Genomic DNA, 19003 nt, shown 5'->3' with positions numbered 1-19003 from the left:
AAACTGCAGTTGTATTTCGATCCCTATTGATCACAACCATCCTATGAAGAATTGCACTATATAAGGAACGCAGCGGACGCTGACACCGGTCTCGGCCTTCCAGGCAGAGGATGCCGTGTCGAGCGTCGCCATGTCCTCCTCTTCTTTCATGTTTTTTTTTTTCTTCTCCTTGTTTTTTTATAAAAATTCCGCCACTAGGTCTCGAGCACCTTCCAAAATAAGCAAGAGGAGAAAATCCACTCCGTGCGACCTGCTCAAAATCAATGAGCAGAAGATGAACTTGTATTTTTGGAGCAACCTGCCTTCAATATGGCCGGTGCTCGAACTTGACAAGCCAATCAAGCTTTTTGACGACCAGTCACTGTTCAGCTGGCAAAGCCTTCTCAAAGCATCTCGGAGACCTCCCTCCCACTTCTAGTTTCATTTTTTTTTTTCTTTTTATGTGTGTGCTTGTGGTCAATAGGGCTCTCAGTACAAGTGTCTGGCAGCCCGCCACGCCTTTTTTTTTTTTCTTTCTTCCAAGGCCAAATTGAAGTTGGTTTCAATAAGAGTGCATTTCTGCATTAAAACGGCGCACAAAAGATGGGGCCAGAGAAGGAAACGCATACAACAAACAGGCGCTGACTCGCAATCGATACATACTAACAGACGACACAAAGGCAGGAAACAAGTAGCGAAGTAAAGCGAGGAAAAACAAAGGAGACCCAGTGCTTTCTTTTGCTACCTGTTTCCACATTTTTCTCTTTCACTAATACGTCCTAGTTTTGAGCCAGTGCCCATTTGCCATGCGCGCTCCTTCACTTTGCCCAGTCCTTTGGCACGCTTTCGAGTTGCCGCATTCCGCGGTGCGCAGACGCCACAAGCCCGGAACATATTTCCGACGGGTGCGTTTGGCGCCCACGCATCCAAAACGGTCCCCAAGCAGCAACAAACGACGTCCAGAATCGCGGCGCGGCCGTAGTGACACTTGTACGAGAGCGTAATGAGGGCACCCTCGAACAACCGTGCTTCTCGGCAGAGCCCACCTGGAATGTACTGGTTCAGCAGGAAGGCGCCCCCGGCTCCGCTCGCAAACATCCCGGCCGCCTGACCCGGCGGCAGCAGAAGCGGTCCGCCGACCGCGGCGCCGCGCGGCAGGGCCTGCGCCACCTGCTGGGGAGGTGGTGCCGGAGGGGCCGGCGCGGGCTGCGGTGGCGCCTTGTGGTGGGGTGCCGCCCGGGGGGACTGCGAGCGCGTCGTGGGGGCCGGGTGGTGGCCGCCCCCCGACAGCTTGGGCAGGAGCTGCGGCTGCTTGGGCTGTATGAGGCGGGGTGCCCCGCTGGAGCGCACCACCGTCGGCGTGGAAGACGTCGTCGCGGCCGACGCCACCTGCGGCGAAGTGGGGAGCGGAAGGTGGAGCCCCCTTGCTGGGTCGCGCAGTGGCGCGTCACCAAAAGGGGCGGCCCTCGGAGGCGAGGGATGGCGGAGCACACGCTCGTAACACGAGTCCCGCGCTTTCGTGCGGAGGTTATCGGTACTCGTAAGGAATGCAAAGCATGGGTTTAATCGAGGGGCTTCGGCGGAAGGCTCGGAAAACTGAAGACGGCGGCAGGGAATCAGACACTTCTCTGCCAAATGCCATTATTTATGTTGTATTTTTTACACAACAACTAGGACACGCAGGCGAAATCGGTTTTCTGTTGTTTCCTTCAGAAGTGTTGGAGGGCAACATCCGCATATTTTTGACAGAAGTCCGGAGATCATTGCACACACCCTTCAATTAGTTGGTAGAACGCTCCACAGGAAATGGAGAGGTCCCTCAATCGATACCAAAACCAGGCAGATTTTTTCGGTCGCGCACCAGTCACCTAGCTGTGTTTGGAGATTTGGTTTGTCCTTTGCCCCTCTTGTTCCCCTTCTCCAGGGATTATTTTCGTCAATCTTGTCCAGCTCACTTGCACCTTTGCATTATCATCACCTTCTTCTTTGCCCCCCAAAACAACTCTTTAATTCTCCTAAACAAATTTAAACGATTGCTCCTTAAATGTTCTGTTCCCTGCATTACAGGACGTTGAAGATAGGGGCCGCTGCCAATTGCTTGTTTTTTTTCCCGTTTTGCTCCTTCAGATGCTCACGGCCCTGCTGCGTTCGAACTTCAGCCATCTCCACCAAGTGGACTATCCCTTGCTAAGAAATAATCCCTCCGTCATTTGTTTAATTAAGGGGGCCCACTATCCAGAAAAACAAACAAAACATTTTAAGAAATGTTTAATTTATGTTTACGAACATATCCCAGAAAGTTTAATTTCTTTACACTGCATAGTTATATTCTTATAAATCATTTTCGGTCCACCGACGCTAAAGAAAAGGTAGAGGTTTGGGCACTTTGAATGCGTTTTTCTCCGTTCCACATTTTGGCCTCAATTTCACTTTAGGAAACTTATCGTTAGGAAGCAGGACAAAAGGAAAGGCTTGCTCATTGTTCTTCCTAACTGGAATTTATTGGGTAATGCAACTGTTGCCTTGCCATTTTACTTTGTTAATGTCCTTTATAAAGATGTTAGTTAAGAATTTGTCGACGGCATAAAAGGCAAAAAACCTATTTCGGTTTTCAGTGCAAACTTGGCAAAAATAAATTACTTTCTGGAAATTTTGTTCTCACAGCTGCACTCTCCAGGCATTCTGCTGAGTATATAGTGAAGAAAAATGTTGGATATTATTCTAGTTTTCTAACGATAGTTTCCATAAACAATGCGAGTGTGATCCTGATAAAAACGACAGTAATTGCTTTCACAATTCATGTACACAGAGTAAACTTTGCACTGGATTCTGCCTCGCAACTGCCAGTATATACTGCAAATTTAATTCATTTTAAGTCAAAGGTTTAAAAGTTGACCCTAATGACTCCGGTCAATTTTTTCGAATTTGGGACTACGACAGTTTTCAGCTCGGGCAGTACTCCTAAAATAAAAGGTATTACTTTTTTTTTTTTGCTTAAATTGAATGTACCTTACTAGAATGAACATCTGGGCTATTGGTACACATTCATGATAAAAACAAAAGTGCAAAAATACAAGGACACAGAGCACAAGGTGCTGACTATCGACTTTCTTATTATGAATAATAATAAGAAGAAGAAAAAGAAGTAATAGTAAAAGTACTAATAATAATAATAAGAAGAAAGATGATAGTCAGCACCTTTTCTTGTGTGTTCTCTCCTCTGTGTCCTTGTATTTCCACACAGTTTTTCATCACGGAACTAAGAGAGATGGCAACACTGATCAGCGGTGCGGCCGCGACGTAACGCCCCTGTGGTGCTGCAGGACGCAAGTACAGCGTGCGGAATCAACCACAGGTCCATTGCGTCGAGACGTCACCAGGGTGACGTCTCGACGGTACACAGTATGCGTCACCCAGTGTTCCTTGACAAAAAGCTAATCCACCTGCCACCTACTAAGGAGCAGGCGGTCGCATCTTTAAAATCGGGTTTAGTGAAGCATGTGGCTTCACTACGATGTAATCTTTTGGCTGCGATCATATTTTGTGCCACTAAAATAATATATAATTTATATTGGCTTCGTTTTCGACTGGAGTTGCCCTTGGAAAGGTGGGGCTGCTTAAAAAGTGCTGTTGACGAAGAAAACTAATGCAAACCTCGAAAATTCAAAGAGTACAGCGTACGTAAACAAAAACTGATTTCTGCTCCATGCTCTTTGAGGTAACGTGTTTGTTTGAACAACTACGGTCACCTTGGCATATCCAGAGCTTCGAGCGACAGAAGGCACGACAGAAGGCAATGAGTGCATGCTGGAGGCCGGACATCCAAGACATCTTGTCAGTGACTAAGTTTGCAGAAGCGTAAATATTGTTTCCTAGCCCCTTCACGGTGCACCTGCCACAATGTCATGCATGCCCCAAATCGCGCCAAATCGAACGGATCTTCTCGCGGGCGTTCTTTGTTGCAGGTGGCAATCGCACAAGTGGGACAGCTTGCACCTTGATCGCCAGCGCACAAAGCACCGCTTCTAACGCCAGACCAACCTGTAGCACCGTAGGACGCTGCTGCTGCGCCTGCTGCGCTGCCTGCTGAGTCTTGGTTGCCGCCGCTGCGGCCGTGGGCGCCGACTGACTCCTCGGCGATGGACTCGTCGAAGGCCACGCGCCCGGCGAAGCCGACTGGGGTCGCGCCGGCGGCCCCGCGGGAGAACGGGTCGAGTGGGGTGACGGGTGCGGGGACGGGTGAGGGGACGGGTGCGGGGCGGGATGGGGCGACGGGTGAGGGTGGGGCGACGGGTGCGGCACGGGCGGCAGTCCGTTGGAGGCAGTGGACGGGGCGGGCGGCGGTGGCACCGTAGAGCTGACCACCACCTGTGGCGAGGGGGCGGCCCCGGAGGACAGCTCGCCCACGGCTGTGGCGAGGGACTTGTCGTTGGCGCCAACGCAGGCGTAGCCCATGGAGTCCGGCGACTGGCGCAGCCCCGGGATGGAGGTCGTGCTCGTCACCTGGTCCTGCTGGCCCAGCAGCGCATTCTCCAGAGCGGCCGCAGACAGCGAGCCCAGTTCCTACAGGAGAGGAGACGCATTCACACTTCACGCTTCACAGAGACGTGCTCCACGAGCATTTACGTACACGGTGATCCCTTCATTCTGCTCCTGCGTAGCTGAGGAAAACCTTAGCGGGAGCTTCAGCGCACTCTGTCAATCTTTCCTAAAAAAATGATACCTCGATGCTATATGCTACTACAAGATACAAATACCAATAAGCAGCACCATTCCGAGTTCTTTCCGTGCTGTATTCACGTACGATATCCCAGACAAGGCAAAACAAGCCAATACAGGCTACAGCATTTATATATTACTGCAGACGGCTCGCTAAACACGCTAAGGGTGCAAATACTTGCAGGCTGTTCTGCAACCGTTCTGGGCACTTCTAGAAAATGTCGCCCTAACGGTGGGCACTGCAGGATACTAAACGAAACAAGGAGAACACTCGCCTTTGCACTCTCTTCGTCTTTGTCCTCAAGGAAAGACTGCAGGAGCAGGGGGTCGCTGGAAAGACGTGAGGACGACGATGTCACAACAACATCCCAAAGATGCAGCGATGACTTGATAACGACCAAAACGGCACTCACTTTATTACGTCAAGCAGACATCGGCCCCCATCATCCATTGCAATGGTGCCTAGAGGAGGAACAACACAGCGAGGCCGACATTAGAGAGGGGAAATCGCACCGGTCGACAAACTACGGGCAGTCGGGAGTGCAGTTAGTCGGGGCTTCACGGGCAAACAGAGAGCTGGAAGAGGCGGGGGTTAGTCGCAAACACGGCACGAAACGGGCACGGCGGAGACAGGGACGCTCTGCGCGCAACCGTACTGCAGCTTTCATCGACCTCGGACTACCCGACGTGAACCACTCATGTCCACAAACGCAACATGCCGATAGCATCCGGTCAGAAGAACAGACTTGAATGCTACTCCAACCAGGTCCATTTGGTGAAGACCTTGAAATTTAGGTGATCAGTTAAAGTTATATATGAAAGTCGCCCTTGAGAGCCTAGAACGCCTTTGAACATATTTTCCTGTTCGCTGCCACTATGACGTGACTGTTTGGAATGCTAAATGTGATTGGTCATTTCCCAATTTAAATGGTGAGCACCACAGAATGCGACTTGAGAAGGTGCAAAATCACTCCTCTTCAGGTGCAATTCCTCCACACAACTATTTAAAAATTGTAAACAATTATTTTTTCTCGTGTATTTGGATATGCTATTTTGGAGTGTTAAACAGAGGGAAAGTTACTCATTTTGGAGGGGGCTAGAGCAGTTCTCTGGTATGCACCGTTTATGATACTAAAGTGGGATTTTGTTCTCGGCAGAACCTACAGCTTCAAAGTTTCCTTACATGAGAAGCGTTCGTTGAGTCACACTTCTGGTAACTACAAGGACCAAACTACCAGACCCGTGTCTCCGCCCGCACACAGTCTCGCGCCGGGGCCAAAAGGTATCGACAGAACCTCCCGCAGAAGCGGGCGAGTTGGGGATGGGGGGCAAAAAACAGTCACCTGGATTGAACATTCCGAAAACATGGAATAGGCCATGCAGAACTGTGATTTGCTACTGAGGCAGATTGGTTGTGGGCCTATGATGGGGAAAGAAAGAAAGCAAAAAACAAAAAGAAACAAAAAACACTTGTTGGGCAAAGAGGACGACAACCTCTTGAGCTAGCACGCTAAACTTGTCACCTCAAGAAAGAAAAAAAAAAAAAAAGCAAATTTTGTTTCTTGTTTATACACTATGCAAAATAGCTCTTACAAGATTCGGTTGTAAAATAAAAAATATATACCGCACAATTAGAAAGAGTCACAAATAAGTGATGTAAAAGGTGCATAAAAATGTGCAAACATTGATGCCTAGACTGTTTGTTTGACAGTGTTGTCAGCTATAGCATCTCTTCACTGCATATTGCATATTTGCACATTTGAGAAATGCAGTCGTTTGTAGATGGCTTGACTAAGCACTTTTAGAAAATCTTATAGCCAAAATGTCATTGATTTTAACATGTAGGATATCCTAAAAATTCATCTTTTTTTTGCATCAGCATTCGTTGAATGTAATCTGATGAAAGTATGTATTTCTGAACAGTAACCTTTGTTGAATGCGATAAAAACTGTAAGTGTTTAATTTTTGTGCCATTGCTTGATTGAATTTTTAACATACTATGTTCTCCGTCATTATGTATTTATGTATTGTCGTTTTTTTTTTCTTTTTAGCATTGTATATGGTACTATTGTGTATTGTTGCCTATAACCTGCCAGGGCCTGAGAAAGGCCTGCAGTATTTTCAAATAACTTAATAAATAAATATTGTGCATGAAAAATACTCGACAGCCCCCCAATTCTAAACAATACACAAAGTTAGTCAAAAGTTGGTAAGAAGAAATTTAAGAGGGAGCTCTTTAAAGACTGGAAGAGACAGCCAATGTTTTTACCCCTTGGCTGCATCGGGGCCCAGTTTCAGATTTCCAGAAGGTTCACATATAAAAAAATTCCATGAAGTGTCATCAATTATAAGCCTGATAACACAATCTGACAGCTGCAAGCTACCAACTTGGTGGTCTGCTGTCAAATTGAGCACCGTCCTGAACTACTCTCACTCAAGTGCCATCGATTGCATAAATAACACGTCTAGAGCTGGCTACGCTAACCTCGCAACTCTATGAGCCACAAAGTCGACTTAGGGGTGTGTGAAACATACCACGCCATCAGAAACCAATATCATTGGTTTGCATTCTTACTGAAAACATGCGCGAGGTCAGTGCAATAAGACAGGATGCTCATAGTTTGGGGAAGCTGAATTTACATAAGAGCGCCTCGAAAAAAAAAAAAAAAGAACACAAATGTGAGTGATTAACGACAAAGAAGACACAGAACACAAAGTGCACACGAAAGCACAAATACCGTTCTCAGTTCCACTTTTTACAGAAAGAACACATACTGCGGGTTCAAATTTACGGTGAGCAAGGAGAAAGAAGTTGTTTTTCTCATTGAAGCGTAAGCAACGGCAACGTGAGGAGGATGTGACTAAAGCAAGTGACATACAAAGCATAACGTTGCAAGAACTTGCAGTTGCTGGCTTGAGGCATTTTCGCCTTTCACAGCAATCTGCTATGTGGGCTTGGCACAAACCTGAACGGGCATGCGAAAACACGCTGACGTTTATTTGTACATCAACGATGTTGCGTCAAGAGAAGGGGGACTACCTAGCAATACCTAATCAGGCCATCATCTAACGGCTACGTTTGGTATAACCTGAAGCCGTATCGCGTACGCACGCAACGCTTCTGGTGCACGTCGCCGTCCGAGAACCTTCCCAATACGTTCAAAGCCGTAAGGACTTACTGCCAGTAAACGCTCACTGACTCGGATACTAAACCCACTGCTAGCTGAAACGCCGAGAGGTGATCCGAATCACTCCAGACCACATCAGCATCAACGCGATCGCAACTCTTTGTCATTCATTGGAGCTGGACTCCTAAGGACCTCTACGTGTAGACGAAGATGCAACGTAAACATCGCATTGCTGGTTTTATCTTTATATTTTTTTTGGTGGGCGTTTTTTTGTTGGAGTCCTTATTAAAAACTAAAAGGTAGGAAAGGAAAGCAGAGACGCGAGTTCCATCAAGGTCAACGCTACGACGGAGAGCTTTTATTTTTTTGGGAGCGCGCGCGTGGAACAACACGAGCACGAGATCGGACGGGGTGCACGAGCGCGAGACGCAAAAACGAGCAACAACCCCAATTTACCTCGGTTGGTTGAGACACGGTGCTAGACGTGCGTAGGCGCCATCCGCCGCTGCCGTGGTGCCTGCGTTCCCCACCGGAGAAGGCCGTACCAGAGTACGTCCCGAACCGTTGATGCAACGGTCCCGTCTTTTGTTTTCCCGTTTCTCCTCCCCGCTCTCCTTGTTTTCAGTGTATCCTTTCCGAGCAGGACTCGGTCACTCGGGCGGCGATCTCACGTAAGCGAGCGGAAGGCTGCACCGTCGGCGCCGACCCCAAGGCGCCGCAGCGCTGGTCGCAGACGACGACACCACAGAGGCAGCCGCCATGTTTGTTATGCTGCGCATCTGCTACTGCTGCTGGCGATGCTCCTTCGGCGAGCGCTGGCCACCGTCGCCGCGTACGGCTGTGTGTCTGTAAAATCGAGGTCGCACAGCCGAGCGCCCGAGGAGAGAAAAATAAATAAATATATATATACGAAATAAGAACTAAGCCTGAAAGAGGAACTCGGAGAACTCGGGCGGCAATAAAGTAGCATCGATAAATCAGGAGCGGATCGGTAAGTCCGATTTTTGCGCAAGGTGCCACACAAACGATGGTGACCGTGAGAGCGGTAGCGGTCGCCACGCCAGCTGAAGGAAATCAACCACGAAACAAACAAAAATATAAAAAAAGTGTCAGAACGGACACGAATTTCCTGGTTTTGTTCCACGTTGGCGGGAACGAGGGCTACACTGCCCGAGTCAGAAAAATACGAATACATTTCATAAAAAAACGTATCTTCCGATTATGTCCGAGATGCGCGATCACCGTTCTGACCTCGCGCCGTGGCATACGTGTCGCCGGACATGTAAACCAGCCGAGCGCGCACTACACGCCATTTTTTCCATCGAGGCCTAGAGAGAATCCGCCCCGAGCCCGACGCGAAATCATTCGTTTCGTCGGGCTGCCCCAGAACCTAACCGAGATCGATGCTCAGACTCCGTGCCGCCGTCGTGGCGGCGGCAACGCCTGCCTCCGCACGGATCTCGGCAGCCCGCGACAGCCACGGCGAAAAAAAGCGCCCGATCCGTGCCCTTGCCCGCTTCGCCATTTGTCGGTCAGGACGGGAACCCTCCTCGGCCGTGCGACATCGTCGGCCGATCCGCGTCGGCGTCATTCGAGCCGGGGAAACGGGCCGTGGGAGGTAACGACAGCGGCGGAAAGGACAAGGGCAGTGGAGTTTTCGTTCGAGAACCATGACCCCCGTAAAAGAAGACGCTGTGCGGGGTCCCTTTTTTTCACCCCCCCATTCCCTCCCTCTCTTGAGGCCTCCGCCGATTCAAGGAAAACGCAACGGCAGTCGGGGCCCTCGTCGTCGCGCGTTCAGGCTCCGACGCCGTGTCGACGACCGTGCGACGGGCTCCCAGGATCCCGACGGAACTCTTCTAGACCCAGACTCGCTGGTTCGGGTACGCGATGTTTTCCCCCCGAAAATTTTATCAGCAAAATAATATTCAGAAACACACTCACCCGTCATGTAACATGCCAATATCCGACCGTGTTCTCATTGGTCGAGCGAGAGAAAGCTTCACCCCGTGGTGAAGCTTTGCCGGCGCGCCATTGGACGACCCGGCCGTGACGTCACGCGGCCATTTGCGTAACGTGGGGCTCAAGCAAGCCTGCCGAATACGCACCCGGGAGGCCCCCCAAAACGTCGTTTTGGGCCCGTTATCGCCCGTGTAAATTTTGTCCGGAGTAATTACCGGCCGTAAAGGACCCACCCGCTCAAAAATCTCTTCCGCCAGCGTTGCCGTTGGGGCCGTTCGGCGTTGTTCCGGGTTTTGGGCGCAGCGAGCGCGAAATCCCGTGACGTCAGAGGTTTCTGCCGCGAAAAGTCCGTCGCAAAATCAGATCGCGACGCGAGCGGAAGATGTGTGGAGCTTTCTGCGCTCTTGGGTGTTTTACCGGTTCAAAAAACCGCCGTGAAAGTTCTACAAGCTTCGATCATTTCGGTTCCGTGCAGTGACGGGCTTCCACTTTCTGGATAAACGCGGCTGCCTTCCCCGACCCTGGATGCCTGTTTGTATCTTCATTCCTTTTCTGCTTATTTCTTGCTCGGAATGGCGTGTCAGTTAGCCGACTCTGATCCTCATATAATTCAGTTTCACCTCGATTCAGGAGCCGAATCTGTGTATCTGGTCCCTGAACCAATTTACCCCAATATAATCGATCGCATGATGTGCTCGAAACTGTTTCCCGTCATCATTTAACTTATCGCCTCAGCTTTTCAAACTTCAGCCGCCGAGCTCGCCTTGGCTCGCCACCACACCTTACGGGTGACATTTAAAAGCACGGTTATTTCGTGCGTTTATTTTTATTTCATATATTCACCTCTCTATTTGTAACCGCCTTGGCCGGTATGCACTGGGATAACTCATCACCGGTGCGCGACCACCTGAAAATAATTGCGTTTTTCGCTGTTGGAAGAGTAGTAGAGCTGCTGAGAGCCCTGCGTTTTGTGTGTGTGTGTTTTTTTTTATGTTTGCACTGCAATCGAGAGGAAGGGTGGAGTTAGCCGTGGAGAGGAGGACGGATGATGTTTTTCCCTCTCGTTTTCTCTTTAACTCCTCCTCTCCCCATGCTTTTTTCTTCCCTCTCCCAACGCTCGTGTGCCGACCTCCTCTCCCACCATGAACAAGACAAGCAAAGCACGCCGGTCCCAAAAACCTTGGCTCCGCCTCGCAGAGACACAAGAGCCGCAGGGGCCGGCCCTCCCGTGGGAAAGAGTTCCTGCGTTCCCTCCCCCGCCTCGGGTTGTCTTTGGTTGTCTGCTTTCTACATTCGTCCGCCTGCCTGGCTGCTGTTTTGCTGCTGCTACTGCTGCTGCTGCTATTTTGATGGTCACCCGCCGCGAACGCAACTCTGCTGTGTGGATCAGCAGCTACCTGCGTAGCCCCCTTAGCCCGTTCCTTAACCCTGGCTGCTTGTTTCGACTCTTGCGATTTCTGCATCTCCTGTGGATATCATCACGTGTAGTCACCTCCACTCACTCCTCATTCTCTCATCGCGTCACACTAACTCACGAAGAAAAAAAAAAAGCGCCGGTTAGTTGATGTTGGAGTAGTTGCGTTCTAAGACTTTGTATACTTGTACTTTTTTTAAATCTTCTAGTTTTGAATTTATCACGTAACTATGCTCAGGTCACGTGATTACCGAAGGTCACATGAGCCGCACACGCCATTGGATTGACTAGGATGGCTCGTAGCCTCTTCTGCGATCCATCCTGCTTGTCTTAGCAACTGCGTGCCTCTATGTGCGCGACCAAAAGCGTCGCTGCGGTCAGCTTTCCACGATTGGCCAAACCATGGGCATATGAGCATTGTCAGATAGTCAACTTTGACGGTGTGTTAGTTCCGGTTGCGATGGTTCCTAGCCTCCACTGCGGTTTTTAAACGCACCATCGAACTCGTCGTCGCACCTGGTGGTAAGTAGCCAGGGTAACAACTGGTGGACGTCACGGCGAGGCAAATCCCAATCGTGACGTCCCTGATAATAACCATTAGAGGGCGCCACCGAAATATCTCGGCGCTAATGGTCACCCTCCACTGCAACCCGCTGACGACGTAAATTTCCCAATACCATTTGCAGACTGCTGGGTTTATTTTTCTTTTTTTTTTCTTTTTTTTTTTAATGTAGGCATGCCCACATTTATTTAAGTTTCCATCGCCAAATGCTGTCATCTGCAAATCTTTATTTTGTTTTCCCTCCTGCACAATCGGTCAGCTAAAATTTAACTTTTTCTCTCTCTCTCTCTTACAGACAAAACTGCCACATGTCGGCTAGTCTTCCACAGCTGGAGAATTACAGCATACCACACAAGGCGTCTCTCACTTGTGGCTATCAACAATAGCCGGTTTCTTTTATTTCTACCAGACGTTTCCAAAACCAGCGTCATCCACAATTCTCTTACTCCCTCAAAACGTACCTCACTAGTGACGTGAGCGCGTGGGCCCATCTAATCCTTTCACGTTGGATAACATCATATGCCCATGTCAGATGTATCATGTCATATGACCCAGCTGCAGCTTGTATATCGAACGAGGTCTACTTTCTTTACAACATTCGACGAACATATTTTTCTCGTTGAAACTGTTATAGAAGGGACCAGGCACGTAGCCAAGAGGGGGGGGGGGCGGCGCCCATGGAGCCCGGCCCCCCGCCCCCGAAATCTTTCATTTATCTGGGACCTCCTCTACCCCCTCCCCCTCATACAGCATGTTGTCATGAGCGCGACCCCCCCCCCCCCCCCAAACAAAATCCTGGCTACGTGCCTGGAAGGAACCATGAAACAGATTTTCGGCTAGGATAAACTGGGATTTCACTAATCGGATATAGTTTAGTGCGCCAAAATAAAACTAGTACACGAGCGTAGAAAGCCTAAACCCTGCTTTTCGGATCGAAATTTAAAAAAAAAAAAAAAAAAAATATAGCGGACTATTTCGTACTTTCTTTCCTTCGAAAGTTCTCCTCTTCGCTGTGATGCATCCGCATTGCCAAAGCACATCAGCCTAACCCAGCTCCCGCATTGAACACGAACACTGCGTTACTCGAACGTATGCGCTCGTCAACAATATCAATCCGTCGACAAATATTTCAATTCGCGTTCATCGCAAATGAGCGCCGTGACGGAACTTATCACTTGAGAATGACAAGTTCCATGCCGTGCTTAAAAAGCATGGTAGAAACTTGGTGTCATTGCCTCCGGTGCCATAGCGCTTCACGACCACGGGATTTTTCATTTCGCTTTTGAGTTGAGGGTCAAGGCCGAGGAAGAAGAAGTTGAAAAATCATTTTCCGTTTAACTCCACGAACTTTCATGCAACAGAAGCACGTTCGGAAGCTATGTGCTCACATTTCTAACGCTTGCCGCGGTACATACCAAATGTGACGACGTTTGTTTTCTTGTTTTTAATGAAAAATCGGGTGGATGGGGGTGTTGTTAAGCCAACCTCCTTTCTCTCTTTTTGGCGCTAACTCGACAGAATTGCCAGTGACTTGACTTGCTAAAGAAAGTCGAGGTCCTCACGGATATCCGTCTCGTAGAACTCCTTTGCCCAGGCGACCAGCGCGTAACAAAGGTAAAAATACAACAGGACGAAGAAGGCCGACAGCGCTGCCGCCACCTGCTTTTGGCGGTCTCCGTGAAAGGTGTACCAGGCCGTTGCTTTGCCATCCGATGCCGTTTGTGTGCCGACTGATGACACCTGATACCCCCCGTGCTCCGTCTGCAACATCTGGCTCTTCACCGCTACCGTCGAACGAGCCCTCAAAGCTGGCTCGTCCGATTTCACCGGTATTGATACCGCGGGCAATTTGATTGAAGCGTCGGCGTAGAGTTTGTGTTGTTCGAGCTTATCTTCTATGTGGCTCATGCTGTCTTCTGACCTGGACTTCGCGTTAACTAGCGTCCCAGCATCCGGAGAACAGGCCCTGATTACATCGAGGTTAGAGACTTGTTCGGTGTCCTCCACGTCCGAGGAAATGGCCTTCTGAATTCGAGACTTCGGAGAGATGTCCTTCTGTAAAGGACCGAGCAGGACCGCGACATTCGACGAAGAGACGTCCTCCAGCTGAGGCTTCGTGGGTACGGCCTCAAAAGTGTTCCCCTCGTTTTGGGTGACTCTAGGGATTTCGGAGAGGGACTTTGGAGGAACCGATGCGGTCCCATCCTGGAGATGGGAACGGACGTCCGGCAGAGAGGTCTTGGCAGACTTCTGCTCGCAGACGGCCTCGGAACGTCCGTCTTGAAGACTTCGCCCGAGGTCAGGCCTGGGCTGAATGGCAACGTCTTTCGGGGGTGACGTGGCAACATGCTGAGGACTTCTGGTTTTGAAGTCTCCGAGCTCCCGCGCGCCAGGGCTACCCGCCTTGTCGATCGCGTTGTCCACCTCGAAGACGTCCGCTTGAAGGTCCCTCTCGAGGACTGGGGGAACGGGTGACCTGGCCCGTGTAGTGTCGATCACCGCGTTGTCGTCTGCATCTGGCGAAATTGCTTTGGTCTCGGGAAGGATCCCGACGTACTCGCCAGCCGCTTTCACCTACAAACCACGAAATCCGATGTCAATGCGCATTGAAATAAATTTTACGCCCGGGTGTAAAAAGGGTGTTCAGAGACTCCCACCCATGACTACACGCTTTCAGCACCCTTATTTCCAGCAATACACCCTTTCTAACCCTAAGAGTGGGGCTGCCGCGTGGAACATCCTTCGCGTTTTAAGGGTGTAAAAGGGTGCTATTTGAAGCGGATGAGCCGTACCTCGTCCACCTCCCGGTACGGCTTCCAGGCGGTGCCGTCCTCAAGGACTACAGTGTCATCCGCGTCGTCGTCCAGCACGACCAGCTGCAAGGGGCCCGAGTCAGCCTGGCCGGACGACTCCTTGAGCATCCGGTTGAGGAGCTGCGGTAGCGGAAGGTGCTGCGCTTTTTCCAGGGCGGTACGGAGGCCTTCGCCCGCCCGCGAACACGTATCCCTGGAGGGAAAGTTTCCTTGAGTGTTGTATAGTATTCTTAATATAGGCACGTAGCTGCCAAGGATGGTACTATAGCTCCGTTTCATCTTACTCAAAGACGCAGCGGATGCGAGGCATCGGAGCCAATCGAAGGCCGTGAGAGTTTCCCGTGACCTTCGAGAAAATTGGGGTTTGTGTATGTTTATACAGCATGGAATTTAGTCTGCCTCAACGGGCAGCTTGTCTCCCAGCAGTGGATGAAGGATGTAGCCTCCGAGAAGAAGCGCCGTGACACGCGGAAAGCATATATCATGTGCACAGTTCACATAGCTGGATTGGCTGGGATGAGTCGTAATGCCCGCCCCGCTTTGCCCCTAAAAAAAAAAAAAATGCACGAATGTGTACAATTTTACGCCTTTGTATGCTGTCCGGCTGCAAAACAGAGCTTCGCAACGCTGAAGAGGATGCAGACTCATAGCAGTACATTTGAGGAGCTTCCGCGGTATTTCATCTATAGAAAACACGCGGTTGTGACGTAAGGCTGCTGTTGGCACGGCATATGCGCAGGTGCTTCTCTTCAGCAGCGTGACGGGGCAGATTTTGGGAATGTCGGCGTGTCACCAGAAGAAAGAACTGAAAGACGCCATGTTCCGACCGCAAAACGTGCTTCATCACGCGCGTTCTTGTCGCTACTTGCCAAAAATATGGTGCACAGCACCAGGTCTTCACCATCACCTGGCGACGCGGAGGGCGGGTGACGAGCTCACCTGGAGACGGCCTGCTGGACGCGTCGGCGAGACATGCCTCCCGCGGCCGTGAAGGCGACGCGAAGAAGTATGGCCACGGTGCAGACGACCGAGGGCAGGCCGGTCATGCCCTATACCCACGGGCAGTTAACGGCATCCCACAGCCGGTCCAGGCTGGCGCTGCTCTTGCGCGCACCGACGGGTAGCCCCTGCTTCGGCTGGGCCGCGGGCCCGAGCCACGAGCGGGGCGGAGCTCGAGGCTCTTTACTTGGCTTGGATTCTTTTGGCCTACTGTTCCGCTGAATGGATTCACGGGTGAAGGGTTTATCTAGAGCCTTTTCCTCACGCACTTTCATCTTGTATATTATATACCATCAGGTAATCACCATCACTAGACGCGACACCGCGGGCCTCCATGGTACGAGCTGTTGCCATTCTGCGGTGCCGCGGCTCTCCTGAGCTAATAAAGACTATTCTTATTACCCCCTGAAATATGGTGGTATGGTGGGCTAGCCTACCACCATGCTGTAACCATACTCTAAAGCAGGGGTCGGCAACCTTTTGCAGCGGCGGGAATAGGCGCAGACTTCGGGGGGGGGGGGGGGGGGGGGGCACGTAAGCAGCGTCTCGGTAAAGATCATAGCCCCGGGGGGGGGGGGGGGGGGCTCTGCCCCCCCCCCCCCCCTTTCCCCTTTACTCTTTGGGCCATGATTCTTGCCGAGACGCTGCTCGACAGAGAGGGGGCCGGACGGTAAGTCGCGAAGGGGTGGGGGGGGGGGGGGGGGGGGGGGGGGGGGGAGGGAAGGGAAGGCAAAAGGAAGTGGAAACGTCCTCTGTCCAAGTATGGGGATGCCAGACAATGCTAATTAGGAGTGCTTCTTGTTCACATGTCTAGCCCCATTTGATATCAGAACTGTCTCGTGGTCATTGAGGGAAGGGGGGAGGGGGTCTTCCTATGGTGTCGTGCCGGTGCCGGGGGCCGCATGAAACTGCCTCGCGGGCAGGGCTGCCAGGTCTAGCTCAAACCGCCAAAAGCCAGATGGTGTAGCCCAAAAGTAGCCAAATGCAAGAGATTTATGTAGCCCGAAAGTAGCCATCTTCTGCAGAGCTCAATTCGAAAGCACTGCTTCTGCATACCTAGGGTTTAGGAGCAGCTTGCAAGATCTATGATATCTTGAAATGTATTAAACGTTTTATTTCAAACACAAAAGTACAAAAACTTTCCACACGCGTTTTTACAGTCACATAGATATGAAGCACTGGCTCGTGCCCGGCTTACTCGCCTCATACATGATTTCCGTGTTAAAACGGACAAAAACTTCTTCAGTAGGGTACGTGATGTCCCTACAGCACTCGTTCTTCCCAAGGAAAGCAAGCTTTACATAGAGGACGTTTTGAAGAGTTGGAAGGGAAATGTTCTTCCTTAGGCCTGACTTTGTGAGGGAGACGTGACTGAATATTCTCTCCACAGCGGCATTCGACATGGGCAGTGCCAGGAGCGCGATGGCAAGCTCGGATAGCAACGGAAACAGGGCATGCTCCTGCGCATCGATCTTGGCCTTGTTCGGAATACTCATTGTTCCAAATCTGTTGTCTTTGGTTACGGTTCACTAAGCTTTAAACAACTTCCATGTTACGCGGAAGAGCCTCCTTTGTTATTTTCGGTACAGAACGCGTAATCGGGTGACATCAAATTCTGCAGGATGTCTTGAGTTGTCTTTAGTACAATTTTTCCTCGGCTAAGGTGCCTCCTGTAGGAGGATGGTGGGAAACTCGGGGAAATAAGAGGCGCCAGTAGGAAGCAGAAAGAACTTGGGAGCATTAACTAAGCCGCAATTAATACAAAAGCGATGTCTTCGGAGCTCAATCTAGGTCACGGTAGCTCACTGAGCTATCGTGACCTAGATTGATTGATGATTGATTCCGACGAATCAGTCATCGGAATAAACTTTACGATAATTTCATAAAAATGAGGGATGAAGCAATATTACGCGTGTATAAGAAATATAAAAATGAGTTAAATGCAGATATTAAGAAAGCTCGTAAGTTGTATTATGGGAATAAATTATCCTTAAAATGATCCCCAAAAAAATTTGGAATAGCCTAGGGAGCTTTATCACTCGGCCAACTGATATACTTCCTAACGAGGTATTAATTGATGGCGTTTTGTATCCTAATTCCTCAATGGCTAATAAATTTAACACTAATTTCTTAAATTCCGGGGCCTCTCCCGCTGCGTCTTCAACTTTAGTATTGATTTTTACATGCCTTCGGTTGGATATGCAAGCTCAATGTTTCGTAACCCTGTGACAGAGGAGGAGATAATTAATTTACTAGTTGCCTTTAAAAATAACACAACCGCTGGAGCCGACGACCTAAAGGCTGTACCGATCAAAGCAGTATCTCATTTTTTAAGTCGTCCCCGGACCCCTGGACATATTAGCAACACTTCAACACTGACTAGCATATTAAAAAAAAAAAAAAAAAAAAAATTGAAACTAGCCCGAGTGTGTGTAATACATAAAGGGGGCCCACATAACAATGTAAATAATTATAGACCAAGAGCATGTTACAAATGTTCGACTTTCAAATTACTTGACAGAAAGGAAAATAATTGTAAAACAACAATACGGTTTCCAGAAAAATAAGTTGACAGAAAAGTCATTGTTAATTATTAAGGATAAGCTGATAAGTAGTGTTGGAAATCAACTCTGCACTGTAGGAATCTTCTTAGACTTTTGCAAAGCGTTTGATTCAATTAAATACAACATTCTTTTATTAAAGTTATCATATTATGGTATAAGGGGAATAACTTTGGATTTAATTCGCAGCTATTTATCTGACAGGTCACAATATGTAAAAATTAATAAATTTTAATCTTTGCAAGAAACAAATAAGGTATGGTGTGCCTCAAGGATCAATACTAGGGCCATTACTGTTCATTATTTATATTAATGATATAATAAATATACCTAAAACTCCAGACATTATTCTTTACGTAGATGATACTAATGTGTTTTTTTACGGACAAAGATATAGGTGTAATCGAGGGTCCATCAAATGCTTGAGCTCTAGCTTAACTCCAACCAAATAGAACTAAACATTAACAAAACAAAATACATTATTTTCAAAGCTTGTCTTAAGCAACTAGGTAGAAATTTTAAAATAGCATTTAAAAACATGCAACTGGAGCGAGCGCCCTTCCTAAAATTCCTAGGCGTTTTCTTCGAAGAAACATTAAGCTGGACCTACCATATAAACCATGTCCGTTCTAAAATATCTCGATCTACAGGCATCACATACAAACTAAAAGATCTCTCTCCTAGTTGACTAAAATGTCAGTTATACTACAATCTAATACAATCGCACCTGCATTACTGCTTATTAGTATGGGGAGCCACCACTAAAACCAATCTAGAAAGGTTATTAGGCATACAGAAAGAAAAAAAAAAAAAAAAAAAAAAACAGTTCGCTGTATTGCAGCAGGCGCTCACTTCACCGATCATTC

The 19003-nt window shown here is 49.1% G+C and overlaps 2 protein-coding genes across 2 annotated transcripts in view; both read right to left on the bottom strand.

The window, feature by feature from the left end:
• Positions 1 to 9744, bottom strand: part of LOC115311766 (BRD4-interacting chromatin-remodeling complex-associated protein) — a 35125-nt gene extending 25381 nt beyond the window's left edge. Inside the window, 6 exon segments of the mRNA XM_029970593.4 lie at positions 1026 to 1368; positions 4021 to 4542; positions 4974 to 5028; positions 5112 to 5160; positions 6042 to 6118; positions 8283 to 9744. Of these exon segments, the coding sequence (XP_029826453.2) occupies positions 1026 to 1368; positions 4021 to 4542; positions 4974 to 5028; positions 5112 to 5160; positions 6042 to 6054 (982 nt within the window). The 5' untranslated portion in view covers positions 6055 to 6118; positions 8283 to 9744.
• A 3449-nt stretch (positions 9745 to 13193) lies between these two features.
• Positions 13194 to 15945, bottom strand: LOC121045606. Its single transcript, XM_040498579.1, has 3 exons — positions 15517 to 15945; positions 14557 to 14770; positions 13194 to 14338 (listed from the first exon to the last, which is right to left on the bottom strand). Exons 1-3 carry the CDS (start codon positions 15621 to 15623, stop codon positions 13304 to 13306), a joined length of 1356 nt encoding a protein of 451 aa, XP_040354513.1. The 5' UTR covers positions 15624 to 15945; the 3' UTR covers positions 13194 to 13303.
• Positions 15946 to 19003: the final 3058 nt, after the last annotated feature.

Source organism: Ixodes scapularis, unplaced genomic scaffold (genome assembly GCF_016920785.2).
Source record: "Ixodes scapularis isolate PalLabHiFi unplaced genomic scaffold, ASM1692078v2 PGA_scaffold12__126_contigs__length_90152505, whole genome shotgun sequence".
NCBI classification, from domain to species: domain Eukaryota; kingdom Metazoa; phylum Arthropoda; class Arachnida; order Ixodida; family Ixodidae; genus Ixodes; species Ixodes scapularis.
Note: the sequence above shows the minus strand (reverse complement) of the source record. Positions and strands in the feature narration are given on the sequence as shown.

What these genes read in the sequence shown, in the direction of transcription:
- LOC121045606 (XM_040498579.1), bottom strand. Translation starts at nt 15,623, where the DNA reads ATGACCGGCCTGCCCTCGGTCGTCTGCACCGTGGCCATACTTCTTCGC. An exon ending in GTCCAGCAGGCCGTCTCCAG is followed by an intron (nt 14,771 to 15,516) that starts GTGAGCTCGTCA and finishes CTTTCCCTCCAG; the next exon opens with GGATACGTGTTCGCGGGCGG. An exon ending in CGTACCGGGAGGTGGACGAG is followed by an intron (nt 14,339 to 14,556) that starts GTACGGCTCATC and finishes CGTGGTTTGTAG; the next exon opens with GTGAAAGCGGCTGGCGAGTA.